This window comes from Sipha flava, unplaced genomic scaffold (genome assembly GCF_003268045.1).
Source record: "Sipha flava isolate LNK unplaced genomic scaffold, YSA_version1 133_pilon_pilon, whole genome shotgun sequence".
Taxonomy (NCBI): domain Eukaryota; kingdom Metazoa; phylum Arthropoda; class Insecta; order Hemiptera; family Aphididae; genus Sipha; species Sipha flava.
Window position 1 is genome coordinate 225,277 of NW_020271759.1, and position 12,940 is coordinate 238,216.

A 12,940-nucleotide genomic window follows, 5' to 3' on the forward strand; every position below is an offset into this window, starting at 1 on the left:
ATTAAATATTTTTCATATTTTAGAAATATGTATTATTAATAGAAAACCGTATAATCATATTATTTACTTCTTATAGTGAGCTAAATTATAATTATATGGAAAACACTAAAAGTATTGTCATTAACGTAAAATTTAATTTATATAATTCTTAATTTACAATGATTTTAACAAATTTAAGTCTAGTACGTTATTTTCAAAATATTTATAATATTATAAGTTTTATGATATTATAAACATTTTGCTTGTAGCAAAAAAATAGTTTTCGGTCTATAATTTGTTTTTAATTTTTAATTGAAATATCGTTAGTAATTTTTTTTTTCGGATACGCTAAGTTTTCGGCTAACTGTATAATAACATAACTTGAAGTACTTAAATCGTATTTGAACAATAAAAAATTCGATTTTTATAGGCAAACTGCATAGTTTATAGTAAATGCAATGGACGTTCCGTGGGTTTTTTTTTTTAAACTTGACTCAACTGATACAGTTAGAGGAATATTATCATTGTACTAGAAGGGTGAAACTGTTTTAACACCATGGCTGTTGAAATGTTTATCGAGTATACATGATCTATTATTGATAATATTAAATAAATATTATTTTAATAATTTTAAACATATATTCTAGCTCTATGAGAATCTGTGAAAAACCCTGCAGGTGTTAGATCCTGTCTATACTTAATTAATACGTCATCAAAGTATATAATTTAATAATATTATACATAATAATATTCTTTTAATATATATATATATATAAACATTACATACATATCATAATAATTGCGTTAATACTACTTATGGATTTTTTCTTTCGTTGAGCTCTTACTAAATCTAAGTACAAATTTAATTGCATAGTAATCACTTTGACATTGGTCAGCGATGTTATCCGAGGGATTTGTCGGACCGTGATATATACACTAATGGCATATACGTGTATATATGATGTATACCTATGAGTCATATATACACAATACCTCGGTTGCGGTACACTGCGTCACGTAGTGTTTAATCCGCTCCCAGCAGCACCAGATCGTCGGCGACCACGTCGCTGATGTGCAAGTATATGATCCAGTACATGAGGTTAAAGCAAATAAAACACACCGGGAACACGATTCTCGAATACTTGTCGATATCACTGGGCGTGATCCCGTACAATTTGTTGATGTCTTTGTTGGGATGCATAACGTGCTGCGTAGGGATCGGAGTAATATTGTCATCGTCTCCTCGGCCGTTGATCGTGTTCTCCAGAGATCCGCCTTTCAGATAGTTCTTCGGATCGTGGGCCTTGAACCGTACCTCCTGGAACAAACGGGAATCACTTACAAGGGGCACCGCGAGGACACATACGGATCGGGACGAACGACAAGGTATACAATGGTTGCGGTATGTGTTTCCGACGAGACACAATCGGTTGGTTTGGGACGGAACTCCCAATTAAAGCAGGGAGAACTTGTGTGGAATGACACTGATTTCCTTGGTGTTGGCGATCGAATTATAGAGGAAATTAATATTTTTCTAAACAACAAAATGTCGTCATATACCCCAGTTGATCTCGTCCAACCCATACGTTTCACTGTGCACCGTGTGCTTTAGAGATTCCTAATTTTTTTATAGAATGTCTGAGTCACATAAATATGTTTAAGATTGGTTGATTCGAAAATTATCTGTATCAGAAAATATCAATGTTTTATTACAATTTACAAAGAAGACGGTGTCACTGCTTCACAGAAAAATCAATCATTTACAAATACCTACTTAAACAAATTATTCATTTTATTGATCTACTTTTTGTGACATGATATGCGAATATAAACAGTTAATTTGATTTTAAATTCAACTTGAATAGAATCATATTTATAAATTACTGTGTATATGTACACATTGAAAACGATTTGGATTCAGAAAACACTTGTATTTTAGTAACAATGTAAATGTTATTTCAATTTTTAATTTTAAATCGATTTAACCCTTCGTTAGGGCGGGTATATTGTTACTTATTTAGGCGCATGGTCTACATTTGTAGACCATTTTAATTTATGATAAATTAAATTTATTTTAATTATTTTTGTTTATATTAAAAATGTATATATATATATATGAGTATTTATATGCATATAAAGAATTGTTCGAACATTGAAATATCAAAAATAATCCATAAATATTTGAAGAAAATACAATTATCTTGTTTGTAGTGAAATTATGATAATTTCATTCATGACATTTTTATTTTTAAAACTAGTTACTGAATTACTTTCCAATTGGCCTGAAACTATAAATATCTGAAATTGACATGTTTACAAAAGACCCGAAACAAAATTAAAATGTATTTTTATATTTTTTTACCAGTTATTGTCGAATAAATATTGGTATTATAACTGTAATTTCTTTATAGGAAATGATAGTGTATATGAGTTTTAGTGCTTATTTTTCTTAGTAATTATTTCCTCTTGTAAACTCAATTCCATAAAATTGATATGAAGTATAATTAACGGATTTTATAGTTTATATGAAATAACATGTCATGGCCCAATAGGTATATTAATAATAATAATATATTATACAACTGTATCCAGTTAAAAAAAAATAAATAATTTTGCAAATTTATAAAAAAAATATAACATAGTAAGTGGCGTGGCCTACAGTTGTAGACCACTCGGAATATTATTGATATGTTTCGTTACACAACGCTCGTCAACGGTCACGATAATACTGATCACACAGTAGTATAAATAAACAACAGCTACTATAAAGTACAAGGCACTACAAAATTTTTATAAATACTAAAATTGTCAATATTTATAGCTGGTTTACAATTGTAGACCATGCGCTTAACGAAGAGTTAAAATTTTTTTTCATCAAATTCAGACAAACCATCAAGACAATTTTGAAAATTAAACTTTCACAGCATTTTCTTAAATTATACAAACCGATATGAAATTTTCCCCTTAGGATTACCGATTAAAATAAAATTGCTTAAAAATTTGATTTATATGAAACTCAATGAACACGTTTAATGTACACGGGCCAAAAATGGGTGAACTCATTAGAGATTCGCTTTTTTAAAAGGGTTAGCGTATAGCGTTATATAAATATTTGCGACGCTCACAGTTTGCCTAGGCGTGTGATCCATATCGCCGGACATCAACGAGCCGGACAATGTGCCACCGTGACCGATGTGACTGTGCCGATGACCTCCGCCAATACCACCGCTGTCGTATCCGTGACTGGAAAGAGTCCCGTGGGAAGACAGCCCGTGGCTAGATAGTCCATGCGGAAGGGTTCCGTGTCCCGAGAGGGTGGCGTGCCCCGATAGAGCACCGTGTCCGGACAGGGTACCGTGTCCTGAATGTGTACTGTGGCCTGATATTGAACCGTGACCGTGGCCATGACGTGAGTGATGGCTGTGGGAGTGCGAGTGTCCATCGTGCCCGGCGTGGCCACCGCCCTTCTTTTGTTCGGCTATCTTCTGTATAGCTAAGAAACGGTTCTTCCGCATTTGTATCCTCTTGGCCATATACCCCACGGTGGCATATTCTGCGAAAACCGAATCGTATGTTTTTAGACACTCCATCCGATTGTCAATATGTTTTAATGTCAAAATGGTTACACGTTACAACGTAGTCGAGGTCGGTGATATTATGTGCGCGCAGTCCAATCAGCTTGGGAAACTGTATGGTGGTAAACGTCGCGGACACTAACCGTGTCCGAACTACGGTTGGCTGGTAAACCGAGTGGATAACCGTGGTCTAAACGAATGTATATCCGTAATGAGAATGGTGCTGCAAGGGCATGAGGGGAGGGGTTCGGTAGCTATAGCCCGGGTCCGCAAGTTGAAAGGGGCCAGAATAAATCAAAATAGTTGAATAGTTTTTTTTTTTTTTTCAGATTTATGTTATACGAAAATGGGCTTGAATACTTTATTACCAACCCATAACTATTCAACTTGCAAAGGGCCTCATCATAAGTAATAACCTTTCTCTTATGACCATAATTCGGCTTTGACTAGGTGTTTAGCTCGCCTATGCATGATCAGAATGAAAGAACACGTTTAAAATGCGGAGGGGTGAAAAGATCAGTTTGAGCAACGACCAGTAATAGTTTCGATCAAACATAATTATTGTTACGGTACTAACGGTCTGCTACAATCGAATATCTTGTGGCATTTTTAACAACACTATTGCTTTCCGTGTATGTTACTTGATAGGGTGTCATATTTCTGAGATCAAATTGTTGCAATGCATTGCGGTTGATCAATATTGGAATGGGAGAAAAATTGTCATTATAATAAGTGGAAGGGAACGAGGCAATAAAGAGTACAGTTACCCTCAGCAGTCTAAAAAAGCCACCACGAACGGTGAGACCACGGCTTACCCTTGGCAGAGGTTGTGCCTTTGGGAAAATTCTCCCGGGTCAACGTATGGGACGGAAATAGCGTTAAAACCTTCCGTACGCGATGCGCTATGGATCAAATCCACTGAGAGACGATTTGAATTACACGTAAATTGGCATTGAAATTATGTAAAACTAATAACAGTACACGACGTACTAGAAAAAGCGATCGTAGACGCTCAACTGCACACCCTAGTTGCTGACATAATAATTATTATAATATTATATTTGACTAACCCAGTAGCGAAGCGAAGACCATCACGAAACATGTGCCCAGGTACACGTCGATGGACTTGACGTAAGATATCTTGGGCAACGCGGCGTTCGTCGATGACATGAGTGTGGTCATCGTCAAGACGGTAGTGACGCCCAAAGATACTCGGGCGGGTGTAGCACATCTGTTCAGCCAAAAACTTACCCACGATATGATCACGATTAGCCCGCTGGGTATATAGATTTGGATCAAGTAGTAACCCATTGATCGGACGAACTGGATTTCGCAAGCCAATCTCGAGTAGTTCCCTGCGAAAAAGATATACGGTGTTATTACTATTGCATCGGCTGTAACACTGACTCGTCATTTTCGGTGTAATACTACTATTTACTATTGTTACCTGTTGTCAAACTTATTTCCATCGCCCTTTGACGATGTCCGAGTACTTTGAATTGTGGTAAAGATACTTCGTTCGAAACACCCACTGAATTTGGTCCCTTGTTCCATTTATATCGAATGTCTCTCATCGTGTAACCAACTGAAAACGGGTGAAAATATTTTAATTTTATTCCACACAGCAATAGATGGACGAGAACACGGGCCGTGAACAAAATAACATATTCTACACTTGTTTACGTAATTTTGTAATTCTCAAGAGTTATTACGTTCATACCAGCTATTGCTAAATCAGTGGCGTTGTGACAGGTTTATTTGCAAGAGGCAGACATGCATTTTTCGTACCCACCTTCTCTTTAAAAATTATCATAATAATGTCTCTTTATTTATATTAAAGAGAACATCTTCAATTTTAGAAGCAAGTAATAACTGGACAACTGGCCTAGTTTACAACACTTATATTATATTCATATTAGACATTGATTAACAATAGATATTAAATTTGTTACTCATCGTTAGAAAAAATGAATTACATGACAGACTTATTCGATGTAATAGGATGCACCCACCACCCCTTTAATGTTTGACACGGAAAATTTCTCGTTTTGGATCTATATTTACCCCATCATTGAGCTATATTGATGCATTCGGTATTCTATCGCGTCAAGTTTGTACGTTAAAGATCAATATTATACTATCTACGATCCGTAATTTTAAAGATGAAATGTTTGCTTACAACTCTCTATTTCGATGTGGCACAACTGTCGGTCCATCGGAAAATACTGTAAGTTCATAGGGCACGACGCGGTAATTGTCAATCTGTGAAAATAAAAAAGGCACAATCAGCCGAATGCAAATGTAATTACTGTTGTTGTAAACCGATACTTACCGAATACTTCGTGTTATACTTCCCGAATGGTGTATCCTGATAAATTCATTGCTCGTGGTCGCTATGTGGAAATACGACTGTTTCTCGTTGACGAAGAACGTATCGGGCACCCATATGTTCTTGATGAATTCCGATCCCACAGACAGAGTCTCGACCCCTGGTCTCTTGGTGAACGCTAACCGGGGATCCGTCCAAAATTGTCTGAAGTAAAAGTCCAGCGTAAAGTCCTGTAAAACGCACCCGTAAACGGCAAATGAGTATCACGAGAACAACACGGGCGGATCAAATAAAATCAAACGTTCTTGGTAATAGTATTATAGTTTGATTGAAGGAATGTGTGAGTAACGCGATCTTGTCAATTCGGGTCTCAATAAACGGTCAAAATAACAATAAAGTTTATGAATTGAAAGTGTATGATATTATTACAAATTGTGTAAAACAGAAAAAGTATCATTACGTTGATCGGTCTGTGTAGAATTTTTTTGTATTCTAGAAAATTACCATCAAATAAAATATATTTACAATCATTACGAATGAATATCGTTACAAAAATTGTGTACAAAACATGGTTGTATTGGAATCGTCTACGAAATCATAACTGCGAGAGACAGTAAAAGTTACGTAACGTGATGGGTGTATAGTAAAATAGTAATCATCATCGTTGGAATTCGAATAATATATAAATTACCAAGGTCTTACCAAGAGCATTGATATATCCGACCATTAATAGTAAATAATTTTACTACGTACTAACTAAATATTACTAATATTCGTTTACGTAGGTAAATATACATAAAATGTAATCGTAATACATTACTGTGAGGTTTACGTTCAAGTATAATAGTACAATGTAATGCATGCAACAGGGCTAAACTTTAAAATGCACACGCTAAGGTCTTAGGAGAGTTGAGTGAAACTCATTCGGCGTTTTTACATCATGCTTTGACATAAAAAACCGTGGCGTGTTCTGCAATCTATGACATGCATCAAAACATGCGATATTATATTATATATTTTTACAGTGCATCGTTTGTCTGCTTCCCACAGAATTCGACATTACTATTACTATTATTATTATTATTATTATTATTATTATTCTTATTATTACTCTGCAGAACATACGACGCATAAACGTATTATTATTCGTATAGCACAAAAATAAAGTTTTATTCGCAACAGCCGCTGTTTTGTTTATTCGTTTATTAACCCAAATTTATATTTCATTTAATCTATCCGATTGCGTTCTTTTATTTTCGAATGTACTTTTTAACGACAAATTGCGTTTCGTGTACGTTTACGTTTCGATCTGTAACTCGTAGGGCCCGACGATGAACGTCGACCGTTAATCATATTTTCGCCCAAAAACTTCAAAAGTTTGTCTCGGTATTATTTAAACCGTAATAGAAAATACGTCGACAGTTTCATCGCGGTTTTCACTAAACGAACGTAATGCACAATCATAAATCATGTTAATGGTATTTAGCTAAAACGTTATCGTGTTTGTTATCTCGACGTTAGAACAACGAACAGCACAACGATACCTATACCTTAATGTCTTAAATCGTGTTGCAAGAGCCAAAATAAACGCGCGAATGTATTGTTTTGACAATTATTGATGTGCGGAAAAACTAGGTACTATAAAGCCATCCGTATTAACTCGTGCACGAGAAAGCTGAATCGTTTGCACGTCGTAGGAAAAGGTCGAATATTCGACGACGGTAGAGTTAACATTACGAATAGATATCTCTGTACACCAACTCATGTGACTGTATTATTATGAACGTAATATTGGATCACTTTATTAAAAAGAGAATCATCTGCGTGATAGGGGGGAGTATCGTCGACGATCAGAGTTGTTTACTTTTTGAAGTCGTCGTTGATGATATTACACTATACTTATGTACACATATATATGGTTTGTGTACATAACATAAACTCGAGTTTTGGTGAGCGTATGTGTATATATTTTTTTTTTCGACACTCCCTCGACCGTTTAAGGTATTTGCCGTAAACACATGGTATTGAATTGGTCAGACTAATAAAGAAAACACCGCTCGAACACATAAAATTTTGATGTCGTACCACCGCTACACTGTGAGAGGGATCGTTGATGAAATTTATCGAAAATAAATTATCATTTACAATAGTTTATATCGCGCAACGCATCACTCACGAGAAAAGCACACCACTGCAGTATTTTCGTTTCCCGCACATTTCTACGTTGCCACGCGTAATATATCATATCGATATAGTGCTTCGTTTATCGTGAGCATGCATCATATTTTATGGTCGTTTATGTCTCAACGGCTACGTGAAGTACTAAGGTTTCTGTGGTGTAGGGATACGATTATATTTTTAACCCTATCATACGGTCCAAATCGATTTTATTTTTTTCAACTCAATACGCAGTTATTCCACCGCAAGTTTTATTTGTATGCGATACGCCAGTAACAGTTAGTTCCTCATCGAACACTGATGGCCGAGCCAGCTAACTACCATCTCCGGCATCCTAACTTTGGAACTACTGATTCAAACTTTAAGAGTCTATTTCGTGCTTCGTTTTCACCCGATTTCAAGTGCTGCAGCGAAACCAAATATTGGCAATTAACTGTATTGATGCGTCAAGTGTTTTTGAGATAAATACCACATCCACCTTTCCACTTCAGGATTTTCGGTTAAAACTGTAAGCATTTTTCTGCGAAACTATTCTAGTTATAACCGCTCCAGAAAACAAATCGTTGTGCTACTCGTATACGCGGACGAATAATTCAACTAGGATTGTTGAACAATTGTTAATTTGACGGTTTCGTATCTTGTTCAGTAATCAAGTACCGCGCATCGATGTACCATTTTTCTATCGTTTTCTTTCATTGAACGACATATCTGTACAGGTGCACGGTTTCGATGTATAATTAATCACAAAAAAATGCTTTATTGAACCAAAATTATACGTTTTACTTGTACAGTTTATTTATCTCATACGCCGCATAATATATCAAAACCATTTGATGGCACGTCTCTTAATAAACCTACCTCTCAACCCCTGGATACACGTCATTGCAGTTTTTTAATGCGTTTTATTAACGACGCATATAACTCGTGTGATACTGCGTTGAGCGTTCGCAGCTAATATTCGTGCTACATTTGCAATTATGTAAATCATCGTGTTATGTTTTTTTTTTTTTTATTATTATTTTTATACTTAGGCGTTGCGCGTTGGTGGAACGTCTTAGCGTAGTAAATTTCTGAACAGTGCGTTAATAAAACTACTCAAGTGAGCGACGTCGCACACATATTACAGCCAGATAGATGCGTAAAGAATAAAATAAACTAATAAAAAAAAAAATTATATGAACGTACACACATACACTATGGTTATACATATTCGTGGACGAGTGTATACGCTTGTAAGCACACACGCACACAAGATGTACTTGTGTGTATAATGATAACAATAATATATTTCGCTGTAATGTTCTATTTACGATACAAACATTGTTACTTAATGATTTTTTCTTTTTTATGCAAAATATTGAACTTCGTAACGTAATAAATATTATAATCTTTTTTCAACGTTTTCGATGACTCGAGCGGATCGTGCAGCGTTCAAATTCAATAAGTATATTATACACGAACAGCTTTAAAAGATTTTGACCAATTATAAGCGTAACAAGAATGTAACAAAAACTAAATATTCTCTATAAATATGACCAGCGCCACCATAGATTTACGATTAAAGGGGGTGAGGAGAGAGGAGTGACTCCTCGCCGATTTGATTATGTTATCTTTTTTCATATAATTTTTACTTGAACTCATGTATAGAAAAATATTTTTTACATTTTTATTAAAATTATAATTACAGAAGTATAAAATTGTAGATAATATTCTAATCTAAATATGTTTTCACAAAAAGCTCACTATTATAAGATTTTTATAATTATACTATAACAATCATTGCAATAAATTTAAAAAAATGTATTCATCTGATTAGGTAATATACAAATGTATTTTGATATACATTTTATTTCTGAAAAATAGACCATAGTTAAAATATTTATTGGACAACAGCGGTTATCCGTAAAAACATTGAAAAAAAATTTTTTTCTGAACTATTATCCGATTTAAAGCACTATAAATATTAATTTAGAACAAGTCTTAAGCACCTCTACATATAAGAATTTCTTATCACAAAATTAAAATTTCCTGACTCTATCTAAAGAAATACAAACGATTTATGTATAAAATAAAATATTTTTTCCAAGTTCCTTTTAGTATTTTGTTATATAAAAATGGGAAATCAAAATATTTTATTTTAGACTATGAGTAAAAAAAATAATGTACTTAAGTATCATCTCTACCTATTTTTGGATATACCTGTAATAATGAGAAATTATCTGAAAATGTTGGTGCAGATTTACAGCCACTTTTATTCCCAAAAAATATGTAATCCTAATATAATCCTCGTTTTGTTCAGAATCTATAAATAAGCTAGTTGTGGTGAAGGGTGCAGAGCAAGTACGTGGCGTTAAACGTTTTTTGCGTCTTGCGTCTTTAACCTTTAATCCGATACTGTGAACCATCGTAATGTCGGATTAAATGCATTTTATTTTTACAATATCAAAAGCTTGAAGATTAAGATGATAAATCGATCGACGTTTTAAAATACGTTGTGGTGTTAAAGACGCCGATAGCTATAATATCGCATAACACCAATGTTATAAGTAAACTAAATAAAATAACGATTCCCATATACTACGATTGATGCTGACAGATATTCATTTGTCGTTTAATAAAAATAATACATAAAAAAAATAAATATGTGTTTGTATATTATCTCTACGAATATTATATTATTTTTCTTGGTTCAATTACTCTACGATCACGTAAAATAATGTGCCTAATATTATGTAATATTGTTATTATATATATATACCTACTCCATATTCAACGATTGTTTAGATAAATTAATAGTAACGAATCATTCAGTATTATAAAGTAAAATGTAATGTAGAACAACACATTAGTGTTATTATTTCTGGTTCTTTAAATATAATTTGACAAAACTTTTAATCAACCACATTTTTTTTTTATCATCATAAGCATATCATAAAAAATATAGATTACAACCCTGGACTATGTTTTTTTTGATTGTGTAAGAGATTAAGATTATGAGATATTTCCATAGCAAAGCCGGCCCTATTGGAGGAGAAGAACAGTGCGTTCATACCGAGTCACGCATACTATGAATCACGAATATTACTTTATCAATAAATAATCTCATAGTTCTATTGTCACCGGAAAAGGGTTATTTATTGTTATTATCGACGAAAATTAAGACCGTATTAAAGAATCTAAAAGTGTATACAATTATAAAATAAATGAATGTAAGGCCTTGCAAAGTTCTGCACCGGACCCTAAAATCCATCGAGTCGGTATTGTCCATTTGTGTTTGTGTCCATTCGAGCTTAACACGTTTCCACCAAATTATATTTTGACTGATGACTGATTAACTGAGTCAATTTCTATATCACCTACAAGTAGGTACTACATGAATTATTTTTTTATACATATGAAAATTACACTATCTATAGACTGAAATACTCGTAGAGTCGTATGCCATCAAGTTATTAGATTGTTTTTGGTTTACCTCATTTAATCAACTTAAAAGTACATATAAATGTATGAGAAAACTCGTTTCTTAGTTCTGGGTTAAAATTATGATTTTGAAATATATAGATTTATTATGCTGTATAGATATGTTAATGCTTAATTTTTTTGGTACTGGCGGGGGGTTATTAAATGACTGCTATCGTATTTTATTTTAATGTTAAAACAAGTCAACAAAATTAATTTCATTACAGAGTTCGATAAAAACCATATCAATACCTAACACGCATAATATTGTACTAAATACGTTTAACTAGTGATTTTTGTAACAGAAATTATTTTGGTGGAAATGGGTATTAGTCAAAATATCATGTGGTGGAAATGAGTATCGGTCAAAACATAGTTTGATAGAAACGGGTATCGGTGGAAAAGGGTAAAGTACACTTTCGGTGGAAATGTATCCCGCCCGTTTATTCACGTAAGAATGGAGCCCCTATATGGCCTCCGTTGTTTTTACGCCTCGTGTACGTTATTAAATAATTAATATATGTTTGTAAGTAACATATATATCCAAACGTGAACAATTTATAGTCGGAATACCTCACCACTCATGATTACAATAATAAAACAATAAATAACTCTAGATTACGATTTAACGACTAAAGAGTACTTGGAAGTGATTCTTTTTTTTCGAGTGATAACTATATTCATTATATATACGAGTGTTATGAAATTTTTTAATAAGGTACATTTAAAGTATCGTTAAATCATTATTAAACCAATACTACATGATGTTTTTTAATAATTGACTTCTTTATTCGTTACAATTTATTTGCCGATGATGATATAATGTAAAACATAAAAATATCAGTTAAATTAAATTAACGTCATGTATAAGATATAAATAAATAATAATAAAAAATATTTTTTTTTACGTTTATTGTTTGTGATGCATTTTTACTATCGACATTATGTTTTGCTACGTTTATTATCCTGCGGCGAATCGGTACACATTACTTTAGTTGAACAATTTTTCTCTAATAATCAAATATTTAGAAAATTGCATAATTTTTTGATTAAAATACAAAATATTTAGTAAGTATAATATCTGAGTTTATTATCTGCATAATCAATTGATGTGTGTAGCTGCACGATAGGGCTCTTGGAGTTATATACTATAATTATTATAAATGGACACTGATTGTCAAGCAGCAGATTTGCATGCAGGGAACGTCATTTGGTTCCTTTCATAGTTCTGTAATGAGTTATTGTTATAATTAAATAACAGTAAATTTGACCTACTAAACAAAAAAGGGTAGGTAGTAAATACTTTTCCATGTTTCCAGTCATTAAAACATTAGATTTTGAAATAAAATATAAGCAAAAGAAAGCGTCTGTTCAAATGGACGTATTTAGAACACAACATAAAAAAAAAAAAAAAAAAACA

General features: G+C 33.3%; 1 protein-coding gene across 5 annotated transcripts in view; it reads right to left on the reverse strand.

The window, feature by feature from the left end:
• Positions 1 to 247: 247 nt before the first annotated feature.
• LOC112679291 (gamma-aminobutyric acid receptor subunit beta-like) overlaps positions 248 to 12,940 on the reverse strand; it is a 42,720-nt gene continuing 30,027 nt past the window's right edge. For 3 of the 5 annotated variants that reach the window (XM_025549035.1, XM_025549034.1, XM_025549037.1), the window contains 6 exons: positions 5,887 to 6,113; positions 5,734 to 5,816; positions 5,002 to 5,139; positions 4,625 to 4,909; positions 3,105 to 3,532; positions 248 to 1,297 (listed from right to left, as the gene is read on the reverse strand). In XM_025549035.1, coding sequence (XP_025404820.1) covers positions 1,004 to 1,297; positions 3,105 to 3,532; positions 4,625 to 4,909; positions 5,002 to 5,139; positions 5,734 to 5,816; positions 5,887 to 6,113 — 1,455 coding nt within the window. In that variant the 3' untranslated portion in view covers positions 248 to 1,003. The remainder of the gene's footprint in view (positions 1,298 to 3,104; positions 3,533 to 4,624; positions 4,910 to 5,001; positions 5,140 to 5,733; positions 5,817 to 5,886; positions 6,114 to 12,940) is intronic. The other 2 variants (XM_025549038.1, XM_025549036.1) reach the window with 1 other exon arrangement.